The sequence below is a fragment of the Vicugna pacos genome, chromosome 9 (genome assembly GCF_048564905.1).
Source record: "Vicugna pacos chromosome 9, VicPac4, whole genome shotgun sequence".
NCBI lineage: Eukaryota > Metazoa > Chordata > Mammalia > Artiodactyla > Camelidae > Vicugna > Vicugna pacos.
Genome location: NC_132995.1, coordinates 12643388 through 12670102, shown reverse-complemented (window position 1 = coordinate 12670102; position 26715 = coordinate 12643388). Strand labels below are relative to the sequence as shown.

General features: G+C 48.6%; 1 protein-coding gene across 1 annotated transcript in view; it reads left to right on the top strand.

Annotated features, from left to right (window-relative positions):
- RYR1 (ryanodine receptor 1) overlaps positions 1–26715 on the top strand; it is a 107011-nt gene that overhangs the window by 77999 nt on the left and 2297 nt on the right. The window contains exons 86-99 of the mRNA XM_072966406.1: positions 1029–1110; positions 2890–3077; positions 13159–13500; positions 16005–16823; positions 17476–17552; positions 18123–18273; positions 19291–19377; positions 20438–20689; positions 21473–21603; positions 23405–23447; positions 24719–24849; positions 24951–25011; positions 25403–25549; positions 25806–25940. Coding sequence (XP_072822507.1) covers positions 1029–1110; positions 2890–3077; positions 13159–13500; positions 16005–16823; positions 17476–17552; positions 18123–18273; positions 19291–19377; positions 20438–20689; positions 21473–21603; positions 23405–23447; positions 24719–24849; positions 24951–25011; positions 25403–25549; positions 25806–25940 — 2646 coding nt within the window. The remainder of the gene's footprint in view (positions 1–1028; positions 1111–2889; positions 3078–13158; positions 13501–16004; positions 16824–17475; positions 17553–18122; positions 18274–19290; positions 19378–20437; positions 20690–21472; positions 21604–23404; positions 23448–24718; positions 24850–24950; positions 25012–25402; positions 25550–25805; positions 25941–26715) is intronic.

Genomic DNA, 26715 nt, shown 5'->3' with positions numbered 1-26715 from the left:
GTCACATGCCCTTTCCTGAACCAATCACGCTGGCCAGAGGAAAGAAAGCTCTGATTGGCCAGACCTGGCCCTATACCCACCCCTAGAAGCAGGAAGGTGGGGTTAGTTCCATAAGCTCTGAGGGTGGGATTGTTGAGAGAAGCAAGGGCTGCTTCATGGGCAGGCACACACTACCAGCACTCACCCATTTTAGGATCTTGAGATCCTGGAATGTTGGAATCTTAGTCAGAATGCAGAGCTTTGGGATTGTAGAAATGTGTCAGGATTAGAATCAGCAACTCTAGAACTAGCATAAGGGTAGAATGAGCTTTATATTCCATACCCTTCTTCCTCCTCCACTTTATTAGGTAGAACCATATGAAATTACCATTTTGTGGGTAAAAAAAATGGCTGTATTTTGGCTATTTTCTATAGCTGAACCTAATACAAATAGGGACCATGAGGCAGAACTTTGACATGTTGGAGACTTCTGTGGGCCCTACATGAGACACTGTGACAGGAGAGGCAGTATGTTCCCACATTTTCCCCAAATGACTTACCAGAAAGCACATAGCTGTGTCCTGCCACCTTCTTCCTAAACCCAGAGTCCCAGTTTTTCCATCATATATTCATTCAACAAACCTGTGTCAAGTACCCACCACAGGCCAGTGCTGAGCTCTCATCCTTCCCAGATCTGTGTTTCTGTCCCCAGTATTTGCCTCTGTCTGTCTTTGTGTCTCTTGATCCCAAGCATCTACTCTCTGAGCCACATACTCCTCCCAGGCCTCCTTGTCCACCAGCCTTTGCCCCTACATGTCACCTGTTAAGGCCCTTTCCCCAGAAGGGCCAATCCCACCCCCACAGTCTTGTCTCTCTTCCTCTGCTTCCGAGGAACATGTCTGGACTCGGGTCCCCTCGGAGGTAAGAGGGGACAAGAACAGGGTCTTAGGCCCTGCTGGTTGGGTGAGGAGGGGTGGAGGCAGTTGGAGAAGGGGGGAGGTATTTCTGCTGAGACCAGCCCTCACATAGCTGAGATGTGGGGTCTCTAGGACTCGAGCCAGATCGAGCTGTTGAAGGAGCTGCTGGATCTACAGAAGGACATGGTGGTGATGTTGCTGTCACTTCTAGAAGGTAAATGCCCAGTGGGTGGGGGTAATGGGAGGGTACAAAGGAGCAGACAAGCCAGAGAATGGCCCTCTGAGACCCAGAAGACCCTAACCTTCAACCGCATCTGACATCATGTCAGGGTCAATGCATTGATGATGTTGCTGTTAACAAGCCCAGCAGACATTTATTGGGCAATTACTATGTGCCAGACCCTGACTGTACATAATTTACTGACTCCCCAGAGAAATCTTAATAAGGTGTGTGGCCTGGACATTTTTTTAAATGTATGCACTGAATAGGTATTTAGTTGTTTCCTAAATGTGTTAGTTAGCTCTTGCTGCCTAACAGATACCTCCAAAACTTAGTAACTTAAAATAACCATAATTTAATACCAATTAATAAAACAATTTAACTAGTAGACAAAAACTTTTTTCTATAGAGATTCATAACAGCATCCTCATTCTTTTATGAGGCTGTGTAGTACCCATTGTGTGGTGATACAATGATTCATTTAACCACACCCCTATCAATGGACATTCAAAGTATTTTTTAAAAATTTGCTATTGTAAAAAAAATTGCTATTGCAAACAATGTTGACATGAATAATCCTCCTACAGTGTTTCAATTTTTGGTAACTAGTCATTGACTTTTAAAAATCAGATTTAAGTGGGGAGGGTATAGCTCAGGGGTAGAGTGTATGCCTAGCATGCATGGTTTCAATCCCCAGTACCTCCATTAAAATAAATAAATTTTTTTAAAAACCTAATTACTTCTCCCCAAAATAAAAAAATAAATAAGAGTTTTTGAAAAATCAGATTTAAAAATCAAAAGTCCCTTTAAGCATCAGATTTCCAGCTTTTCTTGAAAAATGGAAAGACTGTTCACATTCTCACATGGTAAAAATCAGCTGGATGGATTAAGTAACTGACTTATATAAACGTTAAATCTGATTTTGATGACTTCCTTATGATTGTATAAGAGAATGTCCTTGTCTTTTAGAACACATCAGTGGAAATGTTTAGGGGTAAAAAGGCCTCATGTCTGCAGCTTACACTTAAATGGTTCGGGGGTAAAAATAGGAAGAGGGGGAGGAATTATAAAGCAAGTATGGCAAAATGTAAACAATTGGTGAATCTGGAATACACAAAGTTTCCTTTGCACTATTCTTGTAACTTTCATGTAAACTTGAAATTGTATTAAAATTGAAATGTACGAAAAGAAGCTGGCGCCAGTTTGCTTTAGTGTGGGGCCCCAGCTTACCACAGTCTCCACCTCTCCCTGCTGTCTTACCTTTGATCTACCTCTCTCATCGATGGACCTGCCTGGCCTCTGTGGACGAGGGGAGGGCTTAGATGTGTGAGCCCTGAGGTCATGCAGTTCTGGCTCCCCCTACCCCCTTCCTGGCTGTGTAACCATGAGTGTGTAACTTTCTCTGAGTCTCAGTTTCCTCATCTATAAGAATGAATAGTAACACACCTCCCTTACAAGGATGAGATCATGCCAGTGCAGTGCTTGGCATGGCATCTGGGACCTGCTGTCAGCTTATGCCATTGTTATCTTTATTGATGACACCCCCAGCTACCAGGGGAGGGAGGAAAAGACAAGACCAGCCAGGTTCAAACATGACGCTGAAGCAGCTCTGGGAGTGACCATTGCCCTTTGAGGGGAGGTATAGGAGCTGGCCGGGGAAGCTTCCACCAGCACAGTGGGTACCAGGGATCCTGAGCTGGAGAGGGAGGCAAGCCCGATAGGGATCCAGAAAGGAGGCTCTGCTGGGCCACTCTGACCTGGGACTGCCCACAGGGAACGTGGTGAACGGCATGATTGCCCGGCAGATGGTGGACATGCTCGTGGAATCCTCGTCCAATGTGGAGATGATTCTCAAGTTCTTCGACATGTTCCTGAAACTCAAGGACATCGTGGGCTCGGAGGCCTTCCAGGACTATGTCACTGATCCCCGAGGCCTCATCTCCAAGAAGGACTTCCAGAAGGTGGGTACCAGAAGGCGTATGTGTGGGATGCCAAGTGCCAGTCAAGCCCTTCCTGGCTGCCTGCTTTGGGCAAGAGACTTATCTGGGTGCCTCAGTTTCCTTTTCTGTAAAACAGGGATAAAATAGTCCTTGGAGTTGTTTTGAAGATGTAATGGATTAACACAAATGAGAACCATTATTTCCATGATCATTATTAATGGTCATAATAATGTTATTATTATAAACAGAGATCAGTTATTTCATTAATAAGTATCTATTGGGTTTCTCCTCTGTGCTGGGTCCTGTGCTGGTACCATGGACACACCAATGACTGAGACAAACACAGCCCTGCCTTCATGGGGCTTATAGACTAATTAATGGGAGAATCAGTCACTAATGACCATTGCAGTTTTAGATATGAGGCTGTTAGAAGGGAGATGCAGGGACCAGCTCTATTCAGGAGCCCTCTCACCTAACTCTACTATTTCTTCCACCCAGGTAAGTTTGCTCTGAGCCTCAGGCTCCTCCTCTGTGAAATGGGGCTAGGATTAATAACATTAACTACCTCACAGGACAGTGAGTGGACAGTGCCAAGAGCATGCAAGAGACGTTACCTATTATTATTACTGCCAGATCTTTCTCATCACCATGTTACTAACTTTTTCTTTTGAAATAACGTCAGGCTTATAGAGAAATTACAAGAAGAGTACATAAAATTTCTGAATAACCTTTTCACCCGGATTGCCCAAATATTAACTTTTTATCACATTTGCTCTATCATGATTCCCTTTTACCTCTAAATACCTCAGTGTGCATCTCCTGAGAACAAATTCATTCCCTTACATAACCACAGCACAATTATGCAAATCAGGAAATTAACATTGACACAGTGCTGCTATCTACAGATTTTATTCAACTCTCACTCTTGAAGAAATTTTTTCCCCTGTCGAGAATCCAGTCCAGGATCAGGGATTGAATTTAAGCATCCTGTCTATTTTGCCTCCCTCATTCCAGAACCCTTCCATGGTCTGTCTTTGTCTTTCATGTCCTTGACATTTTTGAAGAATAGAGGCCAGTTGTTTCACAGGATGGCCCTCCGTGTTGGTTTGTCTGAGTTTCCCTCCTGATCAGATTCAGGTTGTACACCTTTGGCAGGAATGTCAGAGAAGTGATGTTTCCTTCTCAGTGCGTTGTATCAGGAGACACGTGATGTGGGTTCTTCCCATTCGTGTTGGTGTTAGCTTGGCTCACGGAGTGAAGGTGCTATTTACCAGGGTCTCCACTGTAATGACACTGTCATTCTCCCCTGTATCCTGTGAGGATGTACTTTGAGACCGTGTAAATATCCTGCTCAGCCTCTTGGGTGAGCATCCATTGATGGTTCTTGTCTGAAACGATTACTACTATGGCAGTTGACAAATGATGGCTTTCTAATTTCCCTGTGCCCTTTACCTTTATTAGGTACCATTTTACTGTAAGGAAGAGTTGTTCCCTTCTCCACTTATTTATTTGTTCGTTCGTTCATTCACTCATCTGTAGACTCATAGCTTCTTATTTTATTGTGAGGGTTGCAATTGCTGCTGTCTATCAGCATTTAAATAAGCCCAGGGTCTCCTGAGTTAAATATAAAGTGCCCTCATGCGTCCCAGCCGTCCTCCGAGAGACTCCCTGCCTCTCTCTTCCCTTCTCAGCCACGCCTCCCAAGAGCTGTCTACCCTCGCTCACTCCTTTCTCACCTCCCACTCCTTCCCTGATTCGTGGCTTGTTGGTTTCTCTCCCTGTTACTCTCCTGAAACTACCTCCACAAAGACCATCAGTGATCTCTTCACCCCAGAATCTCTCCTCTGACTTGTCATCTTGGCAGCATTTGCCACAGTCAGCCATTTCCTCCCTCCAGCCATGCCTGCTTCCCTGGGAGTCTGGGCCACAAGCTGCTGGGACCCTCACCTTCCCTGCCAATCCCTCACAGCCTCCTATACATCACTATCCCTGAGCCTCCACCTTCAGGGAAAAGAGCTAATATGTATCATGTTCTCACTGTGTGCCCGCTCCAGAATTTAAATGAATGTTAATTTAATCTTTACAGCATCCCTTGTGTAGGAAGGACTGTTTTTTAATTCTCCCTTTACAGAAGTGGAAACTGAAGCATAGGGAGGTAAAGTGATGTGCTGAAGGTCACACAGCTGATAATTGACAGAGCTGGGATTAGGCTCGGGCAGTCTGGCTCCAGAGTAGACTGCCTCCAGATTCAACCATTAATCTAGTCCAGTATATACTCAACAAGCACCTCCTAGGTGCCAGGCCCTGTCTGGGGAGTTCCAATCCTACTTTCAAGACTGACAGGTTTAGGGTGAGAGTCTCAGTGGGGGCTGCAGGAGCTAAAGTTGCATCATCTATTGTTTTAAAATGATTCTACCAAGCAAAGGAAACCATCAGCAAAATAAAGAAGCAACTTATGGAATAGGAGAAAATATTTGCCAACCACATATTTGGTAAAGAGTTAATATCCAAAATGTACAAAGAATTCATACAGCTCAAAAGCAATAAGGCCAATAGCCCAATTTAAAAATGGGCAAAGGACTTGAATACACATTTTTCCAAAGACATACTAGTGGCCAGAAGGTACAAGAAAAGGTGACCAACATCACTAATCATCAGGGAAATGCAAATCAAAACCACAGTGAGGCATTACCTCACACCTGCTAGGATAGCTATTATTAAAAAGGTAAGAGATAAGTGTGGTGTGAATATAGAGAAAAGGGAACCTTTGTGCATTGTTGGTGCGAATGTAAACTGGTGCCACCACGATGGAAAACAGTATGGGGGTTCCTCAAGAAATTAAAAATAGACCTACCAAATGATCCAACAGTTCCACTCCTGGGTATGTATCCAAAGAAAATGGAACTATTCTCTCAAGGAGGTATCTTCACTCTCACACCCATTGCTGCATTATTCACAATAGCCATGGTATGAAAAAAATCTAAGTGTCTGTCAATGGATGAATGGAAAATGAAGATGTGAAGTGTTTGTGTGTGTGTGTGTACAATGAAATATTATTCAGCCTTTTTTTTAAAAAAAAAAAAAGGAAATCCTGTCATTTGCAACAACGTGGATGAACCTGGAGGGCACTATGCTAAGTGAAATAAGCCAGCCAGAGAAAGATAAATACCTGATGGTATCATTTATGTGGAATCTTAAAAAAAAAAAAAGTCAAACTCACAGAAACAGAAAGTAGAAAAAGTGAGTGAGCAGTTTCTATGAACTGGGAGGTGGGGGAAATAGGGAGAGGTTGATAAAGCGTACAAACTTTCAGTTATAAGATGAATCTTGAAAAAATGGGCGAAGATCCCTCCTGATTATTCAGGACTTCACAAATCACAAGATCTGATGTCATGTACACAACATTCTATAGCTGAATATTTCTGTTTCACAAAGTTACAAACAAGCTGTAACTTTAAAGGTGCATCGGTTTTATTTTCTGTATAAATAATACATTCCCGTTATTTAAAAACTAACATATAACAAGGTATGAAGTGAGAAGTCTCACTCCCACCCCTTTCTCAGCCTACCCTCCTGCACTCCCACTGCTGTGAGTAAGCATTCTTCTGTATCCTTCTGTCATCTTCTCCACATACTGTTATTTTCCTCTTTTCTTACATAATACATATTGTAGTCTATACATTAGCCTGTATCACTTAACAGTGTATTCTGGAGATACAGGGAGTGTCCTGATTATTTTTTGACAGGTGTCCAGTATTCCACTTTGTGTATATGTTACAGTTTGTTTGATTATTCCCCGCTGATGAACACTTGCTTTGTTCCCAGTCTTTTCCTATTGCAACGTATGCTGTAATGAGGGCTGCCATGGATAGTTGTACAAGCTGTGCACTGTACAAATATTGTCAATTTGTACTGCAGGTTTCCAGCAGATGGGAGTAAGTCTGCTGAGGAAGGCTCCATATAGGCCACTAACAATGCTGCCTAGAACAATTGCCCTTGTATGTACATTTTGTACGTGCTGTTATATCTAAAGATAAACTTCCAACAGTGAGATTGTTGGGTGAAAAGGTAAATGCATTTGTCGTTTGGACAGATTCTGCCTTCCATTTTTCCTTCCCATTAGCAACATGTGAGACTACCTGTTTCCCCACAGCCTCACCACCAGACCGCATTGTTAAATATTTGGATTTTTGCCAATCTGATAGGTGAAAAAGGGTATTGCAGTGCAGTTTTAATTCACATTTCTCCTGTTAGGCATCTTCTCATGTTATTTCTTTTGTATTACTTGTTCAGTAAACTGACCATGTCCTTGGCTTACTTTCCTATTGGGATGTTGGTGCTTTTCTTCTTAATTTGTAGGAACTTTTTATATATTTGGCCGATTATAACTTTGTTAGTGATATGAGTTGCATCTTTTGTTCCTAGTTCATCTGTATTTTGACTTTGTTGATGATGTTTTTTTTTTGAAGGGTGGCATGCACAAGGCTTGATTTTTACGTAGAAAATCATCTCAAATATCTTATTTTTAACAAAATAGGTAATACAGGAGTACATTCCTCTTGTAAAGAAATTCAGAACCTACAGCTATAGATGAGGTCACCTTTGACCCCCAACCCTCTTCTCATCCCACTTCTCCAAAGGCTGCCACAGTTATCTATTTGGTGTACATCTCTCTGGATGTTTATTTCTGTATTTTCATTCATATGTAAGTCTGCATTGAAAAATATATACAATTGTTTTAGGGCTTCCCAAATTCTTTATGGGCAATAGAGTTCTTGACAGCTTGCGAAGCTCATCTCCAATGAGAAGTACTTTGCAGATTCCAAAACATCTCCAACAGTTTAGAAAACCCTTTCTGGTGGGTGAAAACACATTTCAGGCTACTAATTTATTCTTGGTCAGTACTGTTTTGTGATTTTCTTTACCTTTTATTTTTATTGGCAAGTGTCTTTTATGTATCTCTAAATTAAAAGACGTCCTTTGAAAAATCTTGAGATGTAATTCACATACTATAAAATGCACCCATTTAAAAAGTACAATTCAATGGGAGTTTTTTTTGGTATATTCACAGAATTGTGCAACCATCACTACAATCTAATTTTAGAACATTTTAATCACCCCAAAAAAGAAACTCCATACCCTTTAGCAGTCACTTCCCATTTCCCTCACCCAGGCCCCTGGCAACTGCTAATCTACTTTCTGTCACTATAAATTTGCCTATTCTGGACTCTTCATATAAATGGAACTGTACAATATATTGTCTTAAAAGGCTTTCCTTTTATTCAACAAGCTACAATGTCATTGTCACTCCTAACTGAAAACAAAGCAATAAAGACAAAATGAAAAAGATCTACAATCCATTACATCATCAAATATCTAGTCAGTGTTCACATTGCCAGATCTCATAAATATCACTTATCATTTTTTGCAATTTCTTTGAACCAGGGTCAAAACAAGACCGCCCAGTGCAATTGGTTGGTATTTCATTAAAGCTCCTTTTATCTACTGCTGCCTCTCCATCACTTTTCCTTTTCCTGGCAGTTTATCTGCTGGGGACCCAGGCTGTTGATCCTGTAGAGCAGGACTGCCAGGTAGAAATACAATGTGATCTGGGGTGGATTACATGCTTGGGATTAGCAGATACACATTACCGTATATAAAATAGATAAATAATAAGGACCTTCTGTTTATCACGGGGAGCCATATTCAGTTTCTTGTAATGAGCTATAATGGAAAAGAATCTGAATATATATACATATATATTTATACACACACCACACACATATGTATGTGTATGTGTAACTGAACCACTTTGCTGTACACCTGAAACTAACACTGCAAATTGACTACATGTCAATAAAAACTAAATAAGAATTTAAAAAGGGAGTTGAGGTATAGCTCGGTTGGTAGAGTGCATGCTGAGCATGCACTAGGTACTTGGTTCAATTCCCAGTACTTCCATTTGAAAAAGAAAAAAAAGAAACCAAAATGAAGATTTTTTTTAAATGCAATGTGAGCAACACATATGGTTAAAATTTTTAACCACACTTTAAAAAGAGTAAAAAGAAACATAGGAAATTATTTTTAACAATATGTTTTATTTTACTTCCACTACCAAAATATTATTTCAGCCTATAATCAATATAAAATTATTAGCTATTTAAAATTTTTAAAGTCTTTAAAATTTCATATGTATTTTGTACTTACAGTACATCTCACTCTGCACCAGCCACGACTCAAGTGCTCCATAGCCACATGTGGCTCTTGGCTATCCTTCAATAGTGCTGTCCCAGGTGTAGAGTTTCCCACACAATTTGGGTCTGGCTGATGCAACCTTGTGGTGTCATTTAATGTGTTCCTTTGTCCCCTGCATTTCCTGTAAACTGGGACTTAGGTCAAGAAACTCAATCAAATTCAAGTTTGGACTTTTTGTTTTTATTTTTACTTTTTGCCAGCACCTTCCTTTGTGGTGCTTCATACATTCATCAAGAGATACATCCTGTCCCCTCGTCTCTCCATTTGTGGTGTCGGTAACCAGTGATGTTTGATGCCCAGATATACTAATTCACTAGAGATTGCAAAATGGTGGTATTCTCATTTCTGCATGATTTTCAGGTTTTTATGATTTAAAAGACAAGTTCAGGATTCTTTTTAAAGGACTTCCTAATTTTCAAAATTGTAACAGTCAAAAATTCTTCTTAGTTTTCAAGATGCTTAATTCATTTGACACATATACATTGCGCACCTGCCATGTGTAGCAGTGAACAGAACAGACACCTCACCCTCAGAGCTGATTGCCCAATGGGGAGAGGCAGATGGAAATAAGTAAATAAACGCAATAATTTCAGGTTATAATCTGTGGCCTGAAGGAAATGAGTGATGTGTGAGAGAGCATGCGTGGAGTAAGCCCTGTAAACTGGGTGGTCACAGGGAAGGTCTTTCTAGAAGAGGACATTGAACCTAAGAGCTATAAAGTCCCCTGTGAAGGTGGGGGAGGTTGTGGCATTCCCGGCAGAGGGGACAGCAGGTGTAAAGGCTGAAAGATGGGAACAGGGGGGATGCAAAAGAGGCCAGTGTGGACGGAGAGGGCCTTTGAGGAGAGGGAAAAATAAAGCCTGAGAGGTGAAGCGGGCAGGTGTGCAGGACCTGGTTGGCTGCAGGGGGATACTCTGACTTTTAACCTGAATAATATGGAGCTAAGTGAGGATTCTGAGTGGGGAGGGATGTGACCTGACTCAGATGTTTACAGGGTCCCCCCAGCTACGTGTGGGAAGAGTCTGTGGGGACAGAAGAGGAGCAGGGAGGAGGTTGTGTGATGGTCCCTTGGGGGACCAGAGTGGAGACCATGGAGGGGGCAGAAGTGTGTGTGTCCTAGATCTGTTGAAAGCAGAGCTGACAGATTTGCTGATGGATTAGGTGTGGGTAGTGAGATAAAAGAGAGAAATCAAGGATGACTCAAAGATTTTAACTTAAGCACCTGGGTGGGTGGCGATGCTATTCCTGAGATGGGTAAGACTGTGGGAGGAGAGGTTTTGAAATCAAGAGTTCAGTTTTGGCCATTTTCGCAAAGAGATGTCAAGTGGGCTTCGGCTATAAGTGCATGGACTCTGGGGAGCAGCCAGGGCTGGGATGTAGACTTCATAGTCATTGGCATGGGATGGCAAGCAGAGCCTTGGGCGTCAATGAGATCTCCAGGGAGAGTATGTATCTCAAGAAAAGCATGCAAATTCCAGGTCTGGAGGAGAAGGAGACTCCAGCAAAGAAAGCTGACAAAAGTCAGAGAAGAAGGTACTTCAAAAGGAGTTAGGCAAGTGGACAATGACAAAGGGAGAGCAGCAAATCACAAGGGCACAGTCCGGGACTGAATGGAGGAGATGGAGTCCACAGCCCCGTGTGGAGCGGAGTTGGAGGGCATCAGATTTTAAGAGGGGCAGTGTCACACTGCATCATAAGGGAAGGAATCAGGTTGATGGAGTAGCAGTAGAAGGTGGAGAGTTCCTGTGTGATTATGTCTCCACACTCTGTGGTTTCTAGAGCCCTTCATGATTTGCAAAGCATGTTACTCATTTAGAAAGCATTTTGCAAAGTTCTTGGCTACAAAGCACTTTTTACAGACAGAAAATTTCGCTTCTGTTCATACCCTAGAGCAGCGTTTCTCAGATTGCACACTGCAACCCATCTGTTGGTCATGAAATTAATTTAGATAAGTCATGACCAGCATCTTTAAAAATAAAATAGAATAGAACATTGCAGAGTGTGTTGCATAGCGAAAGTCAGAATTGTGTCATGAAACCCTTTTTTTTTGGATCACATTGTAAAATCCATCCTTACTGAGGGTGCGGTCAAAACATTTGAAAGACCGCCCCAGAGAACCTCTTGCAAAAAGTTTATCGGAGATCAGCACGAGAATGTTCAATGAGGTCGGGGGGGAGGGTAATAACTCAGTGGTAGAGCACATGCTTGGCAAGTATGAGGTCCTAGGTTCAATCCCCAGTACCTCCATTTAAGAAAAAAAACATAAAAATGTTCAATGAAAGTGTTGTCTGTAAAGTAAAAAACTGGAAGCAACCTAAATGTCCGTCATCAGGAGGGTTGTACTTATAAAACAGGAATACTACACAGCAGTGAAAATGCATCATTTGATCTATATATCAATGTGGATAGATCTTGAAAACATGAATGATAAGAGCAAGTTTCAAATTACATGGTTATAATAACAATTCTTTAAATCAAAATGCATAGGACATTATATATTTTTCTGGGAAAATGTCAGAATGTAGGTAGTAGAAATACTGACATTTTTTATTGAAACATAGTGGATTTACAGTATTAGTTTCAGTTAGAGAAAATAGTGATTCACTATTTTTATAGATCATATTCTGTTTAAAGTTATTATAAAATGTTGACTATATTCTCTGTGCTGTACAATATGTCCTTGTAGCTTATTTATTTTATATATATATATAAATATATATATATTTATATATATACCTCTTAATCCCCATCCCTACCTTTCCCCTCCCCTCTTCCCTCTCCCTACAGGTAACCACTAGTTGGTTCTCTATATATCTGTGAGTCTGTCTCTGTTTTGTTATATTCATTCGTTTATTTTTTAAGATTCCACATATAAGTGATAATATACAGTATTTGTCTGTTGGACTTATTTCACTAAGCATAATATCATCATGTGATACATACTTCTTTGGAAGGATACACCAACTCCATGTGGTTACCTTGGGGGAGGGTTGAGGGGATTGAGCAAGAGAAGGGAACACCGAGGGCTCCAATCATACCTGTCATGTTTTAGTTCTTAAATGTATCGTAGTTAAAAAATATGTCATCATGAGCATTTATTAATTCTGAGGTGATGGACATATGACTCTTTATTCCCAGTTGAAATTCAGAGGCCTCCACTCTGTCAGGTGTCTATTTAGTTGCTGGAGTGGGAAACAAATGGCTTCGAGGAAGGGGCAGAGTTGGTGGCATTGATCATTCAGGGCCCAAGCCTTGAGGGGGCTGGCCTGGATGAAAGAGTAATTATCTAATTTGGAGACAGAAGGAGCTGTGTGGACAAGTTGGTTCAACTGACCTTTGAGTGAAGGACACAGCCAGCACGGGGAGGGAGCCAGGGAGAGAAATGCACAACTCCATTGTCCTCCTGCTCCCTGACCCAACTGGATGGGCCCCACCTGCAGCCAGAGGGTCAAGAGAGCCCCTGGTACAGGCCACAGGTGCCATCATGCAGGGGAGGAGAGCAGGCCTGCAGGGGCCACCAGGACTGGCACACAGGGAGCTTGCAGCAGCATCCCTTTACCAACTGCTACACAAATGCTGAGTTTCATCAATTCACATCTTACCATCTCTGAAAATGGAATGTATCTTACAGCAGATGGTGGCTCAGCTTTGTGGAAATGCAGCATTCAGTATTTTAATGGCTGGAACAGCCTTACCCACACCAACCTGCTGGGTGTCAGCCTTGGATGCTGGTTATAATTCTGACCTTTCTGTCTTTATAAAAAGTCCACAGTTGTTTCAGGAAGAGCACTGGGGCTCCCTAGGCCACCCCTCTGGCCTCCCCTGCTCACCTCTGCCCACCCTCCAGGCCATGGACAGCCAGAAGCAGTTCACCGGTCCGGAAATCCAGTTCCTGCTTTCGTGCTCCGAAGCCGATGAGAACGAGATGATTGACTGCGAGGAGTTCGCCAACCGCTTCCAGGAGCCAGCCCGCGACATCGGCTTCAATGTGGCGGTTCTGCTAACCAACCTATCGGAGCACGTGCCGCACGACCCGCGCCTGCGCAACTTCCTTGAGCTGGCAGAGAGCATCCTGGAATACTTCCGGCCCTACCTGGGCCGCATCGAGATCATGGGCGCCTCGCGCCGCATCGAGCGCATCTACTTCGAGATCTCGGAGACCAACCGCGCCCAGTGGGAGATGCCCCAGGTCAGCGGACCTGCGCAAGTGCATGCTGGCTTCCCGGGGCTTCGGGGCATGCTCCTCGCACGCTTGGACCCCACAAGAGGCTCTCTACACTTCACACCTCTGCTCTGCAGACCCTCGTGGGCCCCTGCTCTGCTCATGCAAGCCCATGCCCACCCTTTGGCACACATCATATGAGCGCTGCTGTGTCCTTGCACATCCCCGGTTCTCCCACGTCCACCTCTTACAGACTCGGCGCACACGTGGACATATACCCTTATACACGCAGCAGCATCCTTGTGCCCTCAGGGTGGCCGCCCCCACACCGTGCCTGCCACTTGCACACTCACACTGGGAGCTCTTATATTCCTGATGCAGCCACATCCACATGCTCAGGTACTTGAACCCACGTGGTTATGCACACCTGGCTCACCTTCCCAGTCCCTGGTGTGCCATCTCTTGGCGCTGGCCTGCCCACACCCACTCTTTTGTAATCTTACTTTGAGGTGCCCTGTATGCTGGCCCACCCCTTACCAATCACCACATGTGCCCCCAAATGCCCTCTGAGTTCCTAGCACACAATGCCCATTCCACTGATTCTGGGTGCACACGTGGGTGCACATCTCCTGTACTCACTCTGAGGATGCCAGTGTGTCTTCCTGCAGCCCTGGCACAGCATATGGTTGTCCACCCCTCACTCATTCACCTGCATGTGCCTTCCTATAGCCCTGGCACCCTCATGCTCACCCCTGCACACTGGAACCACCCTCTCAAACTCACCTACAAGAGCCCCTGCATGTCCTTGGTGGCCAAATCTACTCCTTGTCCTGATGTGCCCCTAATATGCCCAGTCCACAAGTGTTTGAATGCCCCTTATGTACTCACTTGCTCCAGGAGTACAGTCATGTGGCCCTGGCACACCCCAGCCCACCTCATACACTTAGCATGTATGTAGTTCCCACATTCTCTTGCACTCCCATGAGCTCCACCTGCACACTCAGCCCCCAGCCCTGCCCCTGTGGTCCCAGTGGTCCTCCAGCTCACACTCACAATGCACTTCCCTACCCTGGGCACTCACAATTCCTCTTTGTTCCTCACATGCCCCAAGCACCTGCCTGCTCCTCCCACCTGCTCTTGCACCCCCTTCCCCACTTACACTCGAAGTCCATGCGGCTTGCACCCCCATCATCTCCTCAACACCTGGGCTCCTCGCATTTCCTCAGTGCCACCTGGCTCATGCACACCTGGGCTTGTGCCCCACCCTAAGCCCCACCCTCATGTTCCAAGCCCTCTTATGCTGACTCCCAAGTCCCCCTGCACGTTTATCCCGCTGCACATGCACTGACGTATGAATTAGAGACCCTTCCCACACTCACACCCCTCCGCCCTCGGTTTTGCCCAGGCCCTTGCATGCCTGCCCTATGTGCCCATTGTCTGCCGTGCACACTGCACCCTGCATGGTTGCATTCTTCCCACATCCTCCCATGCCTCCACACACTCCTTGACCACTATCCCTCCCTTAATCCCTGGTGCCCTCTCACAAGACTCTTGCACATCAGCTTTTTCACATATTCCACTGGAACCCCAAGGTTTTGCACACTCACCTGTGTCCCTTGGGGCACCACTGCATACTCACCCTCCTCTCCGATCTGGCTTACAAGCCATTGCACCATCCTTGCATCTGCTGGAAGCCCTGGTTCCCTACTGGCCGTGCACACCCTTGTACCTGTGATGCGGTGGGAGCTCTGTCCCCCCCAACCCCTTACGTGCACCCTATGTGTGCACTCTTTCTCATAGCATTCTTCCTCTCTAAACATTTCCTCCTGTTCATGACTCACATTCCCACTCTCTCCTGATGCTCCAGAGTCCACATCTGCCTGCATGGCCCCCAGCGCTCATGCAGCAATACAATAGCAAACACTATACAGCATCTGGTAGGGGCCAGGCACTGTGCATCTATCAATTCACTTAATCCTCACACTAATCCTATTACCCATAGGCCCTACTGTTATTCTCCGATTTACAGAAGGGGAAATAGGCCTAGAGAGTTATGTGTAACTCAGTGGTAGAATCAGGATTAGAACCCAGGCAGTCTGGTTGCAGAACAGTTGCCAAAAACCACTGTGCTCCGTCTTTCAAAGAAGCCAAAAGCATAGATTCTGGAACCACCTTGTTGGTAATTTGAATCGTACACCTACCACCTCTCAGGTGCGTCACCCTGGGCACATGGCTTTCTGGGCCTCCATTTACTCATCTGTAAAATGGGGATAATAGCCTCGACCTCTAGGATGGCTTGTGAGGATTACATGAGATACCATATGGAAAATGCCTGATACAGGGCCCGGCCTCATCGAAGTTCTTACCAGTGCACCTACAGCGAGCGCTGTATAGGTTTGCTATTGATAATAAAAACAATGACAATGCTTAGAACAGAGGCTGCAGCGGCGAACGCTTGCAGCTGCCAAGGCTGTTGTCCCAAGTCCCTGCGGATGGCGCCCCCATCACGTCCCCTCTGTCCCGCGTTGCAGGTGAAGGAGTCGAAGCGTCAGTTCATCTTCGACGTGGTGAACGAGGGCGGCGAATCGGAGAAGATGGAGCTCTTCGTGAGCTTCTGCGAGGACACCATCTTCGAGATGCAGATCGCCGCGCAGATCTCGGAGACCGAGGGCGAGCCGGAGGAGAACGATGACGAGGGCGCGGTCGTCGGCGCGGCGGAGCTGGGCGCCGAGGGCGCGGAGGAGGGCGCGGCAAGGCCCGAGGGCGCGGCGGCCACGGCGGCGGCGGGCTTGACGGCGCAGCTGACGGCGGCGGCGGGCCGGGCCCTGCGCGGCCTCAGCTACCGCAGCCTGCGGCGGCGCGTGCGGCGGCTGCGGCGGCTCACGGCGCGCGAGGCGGCCACGGCGGTGGCCGCGCTGCTCTGGGCGGTGCTGGCGCGCGCGGGGGCGGCGGGCGCGGGGGCGGCGACGGGCGCGCTGCGCCTGCTCTGGGGCTCGCTCTTCGGCGGCGGCCTGGTGGAGGGCGCCAAGAAGGTGACGGTGACGGAGCTGCTGGCGGGCATGCCCGACCCCACGGGAGACGAGGTGCACGGCGAGCAGCCGACCGGGCCCGGTGGCGACGCGGACGGCGAAGATGCGGGCGAGGGCGCGGGCGATGCTGCGGAGGGCGTGGGCGACGAGGAGGCGGCGGCGGAGGAGGCCGGCCCTGGAGGCGCCGACCGGGCGGTGGCCGTGGCCGAGGGGGGCCCCTTCCGGCCCGAAGGGGCGGGCGGCCTCGGGGACATGGGTGATACGACGCCGGTGGAGCCGCCCACTCCCGAGGGCTCCCCCATCATCAAGAGGAAGCTGGGGGTGAGAGGGAAGGCGGGGGCTTCAGGGTTTTGGAGAGATTGTGGGTTGGAGGGAGGAAGAGAGGGGGAAGAGAGACTCTAATAGACCGAGGTGGGGTAGAGGGGTCGGCGCACGAGAGCCTGAGAGACACGCAGAGATGGAGACCTGGAGGAAGGCTCGAGGTGAAAAGATAGTGTTTCTGGGAGAGGCAGAGAAAAAGATCATCTGGCGCCAGATAGAGCAGGAGATCCAGAGACCAAATTAGAGGGAAAGCGGGACCAAGAACTAGGAAGACCCAAGAGAGGGTTGGGGACACTGGGGAAGACCTTCAGAGATTGACCCTTGTGGTAAATTAATGAGCCCACGTTACAAAAGCCCCTAGCATCCTCAGGCCCTCAGTGCAATGAGTGCCAGGTGGGTGTGGTTGTCAAGGTAATGGGAAGCCCTGGGGGGAGAAGAGCTCCACTTGGAGTCAGCCTGATTCTGCACTAGCTTTGGCCGAGGCACTCCACCTCTCTGAGCCGCAGTTTCCCCTCTGTAAAATGAGAATCATAATGCCGCTTCTAGTGGGGGAGAAAGTAAAACTTAGAAAGGGACACAGAGATGAATAGGCAGGGCAGCACTGAGAAGCACTTGGGGTATAACTCGGCCCTGATGCTTGCCCTGCCCCCAGGTGGATGGAGAGGAAGAGGAGCTGCCTCCCGAGCCAGAGCCAGAGCCAGAGCCAGAGCCAGAGCCTGAGAAAGCTGAGTGAGTGACTTTGGGGTCCAAGGGGCCCAGCCCCTATCACTGCCTCCCTCCTAGTCTGGGAGCCTCCTGAGGTCAGCTCCTGAGGCTGTCCTGGTCACTCTGTGACCTCAGCATCACCCAGCCCAGACAAATGAATGCTCCTCTCTTACCCCCAGGCCTTTCTACCAGCCATTCCTTCCGCCCGCAACACCATCCCCCATGCTTCATCTCAGCCTCCCTCCTCCTCCCCATCTTGGCTCACATGTCTCCTTCTTCAGGAAGCCTACCTTACACCCACCCCCTAAGTTGAAGAGGTGTCTCCTCTGGGCTCCCGTATGCCCCCAAGCTTGCCGCATCCCAGCCCCGACCACTCTGGGATGCTACTGCCTAGGGTACTGTCTGTACCCTCACTGGATCAGAGCCCCATGAGGACAGGACTAGAAGTTGTCTCACTACTATGTCCCCAGCACCATCTAGGCCTGGACCAGGCATGGGGTGGGCACCAGTACATGGCCTTGAATGAATGAATGAATGCATGCATGCATGCATTTCCCAGGCACCTCCTCACTCTTTCTCTGTCCTGGCCTGCAGTGCTGAGAATGGGGAGAAGCAAGAAGTCCCCGAGCCCCCACCAGAGCCCCCCAAGAAGACAGCTCCTCCACCCCTTCCAAAGAAGGAGGAGGCTGGAGGTGGGGGCCTGGAGTTCTGGGGAGAACTGGAAGTACAGAGGGTGAAGTTCTTGGTGAGGACCCAGCAAGGGCACGCTGAAGCCTCCTCTCCCCGCATTCACAGCACCTCTACTCGCACCCTGTTCTTGAGCCCATCTGTGCCAGACTCCTCTCTGAGGGGCAGCCACACTGGGCAGAGGGCAGAGATGTCCCCGGGCAGAGCAGGACCTGGGCACAGAGCAGCATTTTCAGGTGGTCCCCACTTGGCTCCTTGGCCTCTCCCTGCTCACAATCCTTATTCCAACCTCTATGCCTTTACTCATCTGGAGTCACCAGCCTTGGCTTCCCACCCACATCCTCTATCCAGAGCTAAATCCAGGAGGTCATGGCTCTGTGTTCCGTGACCTAATTTGTGGCTCTCAGCCTTTGGGTAGGCGCTGCTACACCAGCCCCGCCTCCTCCTGTGGGGGCAGAACTCATCTTCTCATCCAGGCCAGGAAGAAGGGAGGGAGGGCACTTGGGAGGGCAGGGTCCAGGGCTCCACCTGTCCTGTCTCCTCCTCACGCCAGCCTGACATGAGGGGCTGAGGGAAACATGTTGGACAGAGGCGGGTCAGTGAGGATTTGTGGGAAGAGTCAGGGATGGAGAGAACAGTGGAGAAAAAAAGGGGAAGGGAGAGGTCGACATAGATGTCCTCTGCCTGGGGTAAAGCAGACCAGGTCACCTCACCCAGGAAGCAGCATGGCAGACTGGTTGGGAGTGTGGACTCTGGAGCTGGACTGCCTGGCTGCCACTTCTTGGCTATGTGACCTTGAACAAGGTAGCTCACCTCCCTGAGCCTCTGTTTCCTCATCTGTAAAGCAGTCATATCAGCAGTCCCCACTTCATAGGATTGTGTGAGAGTTAAACAGGTTCATTCATATAAAACTCTTAGCCCGGGGCTTGGTATGCAGTAAGCACTCAATGAATGGGAGGGTGTGGGGCCAGATACTGAGGACCCCAGTGCTTGGGTTGGGTGAGTGATGGGATGAACTCTCCAGGCAAGAGGGTGGACTGTGAGCTCTGTCTTTCTCTTTCTCTCCTCATCTCAGAACTACCTCTCCCGGAACTTTTACACTCTGCGATTCCTTGCTCTCTTCTTGGCGTTTGCCATCAACTTCATCTTGCTGTTTTATAAGGTGCTGGTCAGGAGGGGCCAGGAGAATCAGGCGCTTATCTGGGCTGTGGGGCGGGAGGCTCAGCCCTTCACAGGTTTCCAGGGCCCTTGTAGTTCACCACGGACAAGATGTTGGGCTCAGGGGCCCCAGGAAGGTTCAGGCTGGACATCTACATCTTGGGACCCCTGTGGGGGTGAGTGTGGGTATCTGGGTCCATCTAGAACAAATGCCTGAGTGCCTGCAGGAGGGAGAGCAGGAAGCCAGTTCTGAGTTCCACACTCAACTCGGCGACTTGCCAGCCCTGTGCCCATGGGTACAGGCCTGCCTTCACCTCCAAGCAACACCCACCGATTCAGTCACATTTCTTCACTTTCACATAAGCTAAAGAGGAATTTGTGGGAAGGAGGAGATGGGCAGCTTCTGGAACAGAAGGAGAGGGCTAAGAAGCAGGCCTTCTAAAGGACAAACGGATCCTTGTGGTCTTGCCAGGGATCTAGATAGCAGGATGGAGAGGCAGTCTAGCCGAGTGATCAGAGCATGGCTTCTGTAGGACCAGATTCTGGCTCCACCACTCCCTGGCTGTATGACGTTAAGCAAAGTGCTTAATCTTTCTGTGCCTTAATTTCCTCATCTGTAGTATGGGATAATAACAGTGCTGACATCTTAGAGCCGTAGGAATTAAGAGAATTAACATGTGTAAATCACTGAGAACACTACCTGGCATATAAAGGTGCTGTATAAATATTAACTAATACTACTAATTTTAGTATTAATGTTAATATTAGTGTTAAAATTAGTCTTCTTAGGGCTCCACTATCAAGGCAAATCAACCCTGTTTTCAGTTCTCCTGTCACTCAGTTCAATAGTAAGATTCCCAGGACAGAGTCTAATTTGCCAGCCAGGGTCTTGGGCCCACCCCTGGATCTTGATTGACAGTCCTACCAAGACTGTATCTGACAAGGGCTGAGACAAACCTCGGGAATGGAGGCTGTTGATTTTGTCAGTGGGTTCCAGGTATGGCAGACCAGGTACCAGGACGCCTGGTCCCCCCTCTCCTCAACTGATCTCTGCTTCCCTTCAGGTCTCAGACTCTCCACCTGGAGAGGATGACATGGAGGGCTCAGCAGCTGGAGACCTGTCAGGTGCCGGGTCTGGTGGCGGCTCTGGCTGGGGCTCGGGGGCTGGAGAGGAAGCAGAGGGCGATGAGGATGAGAACATGGTGTACTACTTCCTGGAGGAGAGCACAGGCTACATGGAACCTGCCTTGCGATGTCTGAGCCTGCTGCACACACTGGTGGCCTTTCTCTGCATCATTGGCTACAACTGCCTCAAGGTGGGCCAGGACCACAGCCCGGGGGGCTGGGGCTCGTGTGTGTCTGGGGCTGGGGCTAGGGGATCTCACACAGTGGCTGGGACAGAGAGGGCCTTGCTCAGGTTGGGGTAAGAGTCAGAGGACTGAATACAGGGTTGGGGTCTTCAGCAAGGATGATATTCAAACTGGGAACTGATGTGGGTCTCAGCCAAGGAGTCAGGTCCTGTGGCAATGGTAATTTTTGGATCAAGAAGCAAAATTTGTCACTGGGAATACTATTTTCTGCATGTTGTTCAGCTAGTGAGTTAATATCTGTGACCGTCTGTGGGTCTCAGACATAACATGGGCGCTCACAGCGGGGTGTGGATTCTGACGTCACCTGTGCCTAAAGTTTGTGATGCCCCATGAGGTGTGTGATGAGAACTTCAATTTGGATTCCATGAGATCCGACTGTTCAGCAAATCTTGATACTTTACAATTGGACAAACAGGGGTCCTTTGATGCCTGCTGCTCCCTCGGCCTGGAATGCCCCGCCCTACTTCCACCTCCTTTCACCTGCCCGTGTTATTCCTCCTTCTTCCCTTGGGAGGCCCCAGGCTGCAGCAGGCACCACTTCTGGGCTCTTCCTGTTTTTCTTTTCCCCTCTCAGCCCTGACCCTCTGACCACCTTGCCCCCTTACTGCCCTGATCACTCTAGGAATGGGGGGTCTCATGCAGGCTCCAGCCAGATCATCTGGCTCCTGCCGAGGCTGTGGTCTCCTGAGGTGCCTGACACCCACCCCTTTGCCTCCCTGAACAATGTAGGTGCCCCTAGTGATCTTTAAGCGGGAGAAGGAGCTGGCCCGGAAGCTGGAGTTTGACGGCCTCTACATCACGGAGCAGCCTGAGGACGATGACGTGAAGGGGCAGTGGGACCGGCTGGTGCTCAACACGCCGTAAGGGCCCAGCCCCCGCGTCGTGGTGGGTGGGGGAAGTGGGTTTCCACTCCAGTCCGGGTGTGACCAGGGTTCCTTCCAGTCACTGCAGTCCTGACTCATTCTCCCCAAGCCTTCGCCTCCCTCTTCATAATACAACAAATTTCCCGGGCATTAAAATACCAGTGGGAGTGCCGGTGACACATACAGATTCCTGGGCCCCAGCCCTGGGGATTCCAGTTCAGAGGATCTGAGGTGGCGCCCAGGAACCTGCATTTTAAACTCTGTCCCTACATGTGCTTCTCACCAGGTGCCATGAATGGGAAATATAGGAAATCATTTGGTTTTTAAACTGAGCCCAGAGAGGGAATGAGGGTTGTGAGGGCAGTGTGGTGGGACTCTGGACCCCCAAAGTACACTCCCAGCCCCTTTCATTTCACCCAGGTCAGGTCCCAACTTAGTGTTCCTATGGCAGGGCTGTGTCGTGAGAGGGAGGCATGTGCAGAATAAAATGCCCCAGCAGGTTGGAACCCTGGGTTGGCCCCACCCTACCTGGGAGTTCCTGGTCAAATCTTAGCTTCTCTGTGCCTCCGTTTCCTCATCTGTAAAGTGGGGATAAATAATAGCACCGACCTCACAAGGACCCTGTGACTATGAAATGAGTTAGTGTGGTTTCTAGGGCTCAGAAAGTCCTAGATGAGGGTTGGAAGGTATTTTATTATGGGGTCCTGCCTAGTGAAGGAGTGTGAGGAGAGAGAAGTCATACCAAGGACATCCTGTGCTCTCCTCATCACCATCAAAGGCACATTTAAATTACACACATTCAAGTACATGTACTTGACAAACTGTTTAAAATAGTGTCTGCCCAGGACCTTGACTTCTTTTTTTTGTTGTTGTTATTTATTTACTTAGTGGGTTTTTTTGGGAGGGGATTAGGTTATTTATTTATCTTTTTTTTTAATGGAGGTACTGGGGATTGAACCCAGGACCTTGTGCATGCTAAGCATGTGCTCTACCACTAAGCTATACCTACCCACCTAAGACCTTGACTTCTAAATACCATTTTCCTCAACGAGGAACCAAGCAGCTTGGAGAAGTGGCAGATTTCAGGGCTGGGGCAGGGAAATGCAAGATGAGACTGGATTACCTTGTCAGAAAGCAATGATGTGCTCAATGAAAAATGGTGACAGGCTGAAAGGACCCAGACACCAGCTAGAAGGGGCCCCCACTGGGAAAATCAGGGACAATTTGAGCATCAGGAAGGACAGGAAGGGCCACGCATTGAAACAGCAAATAGATCTAAATCCATGGATTCATAGTAAATCTCTGTTCCACTCCCCATCCCACCCCCTGCAAACAAAACCCATTGGCCACCTTGGCAGGATGTTAGAGCATCAACTCGTCATTTATAAAACTGGTAACTAAAGAGCCTGATTCATCAAACAAAATTAAATGAAACAGTGAGAAAGCACACCGTTCCCCAGAGCCAGAGCAAGGCCAGACCGCTGGCCCTGCCTCCCCACCTGAATTCAGGTCTATGTTTTTTGGGTTTTTTTGTTTTTTGTTTTTGCACATCCCGGCTCCAAGTGCAAGCCACCTACCTCCCCTAAGCTCCCCAAAAGATGGCAGTAGGGGGGAAGGGGTTGACCTTGGACAAACTTCACCTGGCACAGGGTCTTTAGGGCCTGACCCCGAGTGAGATGCGACCCCATTGTGTGGAGTCCCCTGGGAGAAAAGGACTGGAATTCCAAAGCCCCCTGGCCTGGCTGGTGGCTCCTCTTCCCTCCTGCCCTGACATCTTGTGGCCTCTTTCTCTCGGCAGGTCTTTTCCCAGCAACTACTGGGACAAGTTCGTCAAGCGGAAGGTGAGAGAATGTGAATGGGGCAGTAGATGGGCCTCCTGGGCTGGGTCCCTTCCTGCCACCTGGCCATCTAAGCCCCATCAAGCACTCGCTTTGTGTGTGACCTTGGGCGAGGAGATTTGCTGAGGGAGCACCTCAGTTTGCCCATCTGGAAATAGGCATGATAACCACACACCCCTCTCTGGAAAGCGAAGATGTGCATAGCAAGCATAACGTAGTGCCTGGCACAGAGTAAGTACTCAATAAATATTAATTTTAGGAGAGGAAGTAAAGCATTCTGTTTTAAGCACATAGACTCAGGAGCTGGACTGTCTTGTTTTTCTACTCCTAGCTGTGTGAGCCTTTCGGTGTCTCAGTTTCCCTCACTTTCAAAGTGAGGTAATAAGAGGGCCGACCCAACAGGGTTGTTGTAAAGTTTATATGACCTACTAAGTGTGCAGTATCTGGCCCATAGGAAAACATTAGGGCTGCGGTATACTCAGTGGTAGAGCACATGCCCACCATCCATGAGGTCCTGGGTCCAATCCCCAGTACCTGCACTTAAAAAAAAAAAGATACATGTTGGCTGATACATTCATTCACTCAACAGATGTTTATTGAGCACCTACTACGTGCCAGGAACAATTTTGGGGGACGTGGAGTCCAAGCAGTAGATACATTTCAAGCAGTAAACACATTTTGATACTCGAGTGGGACAGACAGATGAGGAACACGTTTATAGTGTTCAGGTGGTGATAAGTGCTGCAGAAGGAAAAAATAATCCAGTAAGAGGGTTGGGGAGTGCGTGGGTGCTGGCCCAGAGAGGTTGCTCTTTCTTGTGCAGGGTGGTAAGGGAGTGAGCCAGGTGGAAATCTGGGGGAAGACCGCCCTAGGCAGGGGGAACAGCCAGTGCAAAGGTCCTGGGGGAGGAACGTGCCTGGCATATTTGAGGAGCCGTGAGGGGGGCCAGTGTGGCTGGAGCAGAGTGAGTAAGGGGGTGAGGGGAGGAGATAAGTCCATAGATGACAGGCGGCCCAGTTGTATAGGATTCTTTGCCCACCTGCCTAATAATAATAAATTATCCCAAATAATTTGGCTAATGAATTAACTGGACCTTTATCACGTTTGGACCCTCCCCCTGAGGATCTGAAGAAAGCTCTGGCCCTTCTTCCCAGAAAAATGCATTCCCAATTTTTCACACAAAAAATTCAGAGTGTTCCCAGATGCCTCTCCAACCCAGGCCATGACTCGCCCCACTCCAGTGGTGTCTGCTTGCCCTCTGCTCTCCTGTGCAGGTCCTGGACAAGCACGGGGACATCTATGGGCGGGAGCGGATTGCCGAGCTGCTGGGCATGGATCTGGCCACGCTGGAGATCACAGCGCACAATGAACGCAAGCCTGAACCACCGCCGGGGCTGCTTACCTGGTGAGCCAGGGGTGATCCTGCCCAGGCCAGGGGCAGGCAGGGGAGGTGGCCAGGGTCTGACCCTCCAGCATCTGGCCATCCCTCTTCCCTCCACCTGACAGGCTCATGTCCATCGACGTCAAGTACCAGATCTGGAAGTTCGGGGTCATCTTCACCGACAATGTGAGGAGGGACTTGTAGGTGGGGGAGGGACCTGCAGGAGAAGGGCCCTGGGAGGGTTGGGGGCTCCAGCACCAGGGAGCCCTGACCAGGGACTGACTCCTGAGCCTCTGTGCACCTCTATTCCTAGGGTACCCTCTGACCCCCCACCCCAAGGCTCCTTGTCCCCTAGAATGCTCTTGAATTTCCAGACTATGTCCTGCAGAGGGTTCCTCAACTCCACCCAGAGTGCTCCATTATTCTAGAGTGTTCCTGATCCTTCAAATAATCCCAAGCCAGAGATAGCACCCTGACCCCCCAGAGCACACCTGACCCTCTTGAATGTTCCGGGGGCTCCCCGAGTTCTCCTTGACCCTCGGGAATGCTCTCTGACCCTGACTCTGTGTGCCCACAGTCTTTCCTGTACCTGGGCTGGTACATGGTGATGTCCCTCCTGGGGCACTACAACAACTTCTTTTTTGCTGCTCACCTCCTGGACATTGCCATGGGGGTCAAGACACTGCGCACCATCCTTTCCTCGGTCACCCACAATGGGAAACAGGTGTGGAGAGGACCTGCCTGAGGGATGTGAGCCGGGCAGGGCCTAGCATGGCAGTCTGAGCAAGGGTGGAGGGGTGAGGGCTGGGCGGCTAGGGTGAGGAGGGGCCAGGCGGGCAGGCTGAGCCAGGGTGGGTGTGGGTTGTGAGGCCCCAGCAGGGAGAGCCACCTGGGTAGAAGCAGGGTCAGGACCCAGAAGGCTGGGCATGGTGGAGGGGCCAGCTGAGCATGGAGCTGACCCGCCCCCTGCCTGCCCCCAGCTGGTGATGACCGTGGGCCTCCTGGCGGTGGTGGTCTACCTGTACACCGTGGTGGCCTTCAACTTCTTCCGCAAGTTCTACAACAAGAGCGAGGATGAGGACGAGCCTGACATGAAGTGTGATGACATGATGACGGTGAGCCCTTCCCCCCAGCGCTCTTGGGCAACTTCCGACCACCCCTGACCCTCAGTTTTCCCATCTGTCAAGGGGTTTAGGAATAGTGCCTACCTTGTAGGCTTATCGTGAGGGTTCAGTGAGCTGATACTTGTGAGGTACTTTGAACAGTGCTCAATAAACGTTAGCCACTGTTGTCGTATTATTTGAGCTTTTAAAGCTATTATTATTGGAAAGGTGCTCAGGCACAGTGCCTGACTTACAAGCTACATGTTCTGGGGTTGGCTACTCAGCTTCCCCATGCTCTGGTGTCCTCACCTGTGAAATGGGTGTATGATAACAGTGCCTACATCCTAGGGTGGCTTTTAGGACGTAATGATGCTCCCTGATCATCTAAGACTTAATAGTCGTAGAATACTGCCTGGCAGGGATTAAGGAGTCCATAGATGTGAGCTATTGTCATCATTATCTGTAATTAAAAGTTTCACCCAAAGTATGCCATGCAGGTTTCATTTTTTTCTCTTCTAGTCTAATAGAGATGATCATAACCAAATTGAGTTTCTCCTACTAGAGGCATGGGCCACATTTAAATGAATTACCCCAGGGCTTTATCTCAGAAGATGGCCTGTAATCAGGCACCGTGCTCTTGGGACCTATCCAGCTCCTCAGCCTGACATTTGAGCCCCACCACCCGGACCTGGCCTTGCCACTCAGCCTTGTTCCCTCCAGTCACTGGTCTTAGCCCTTACCCAAGACAACTAGGTTCTCCCACTTCCCAGGGACACAAAAAGAACAG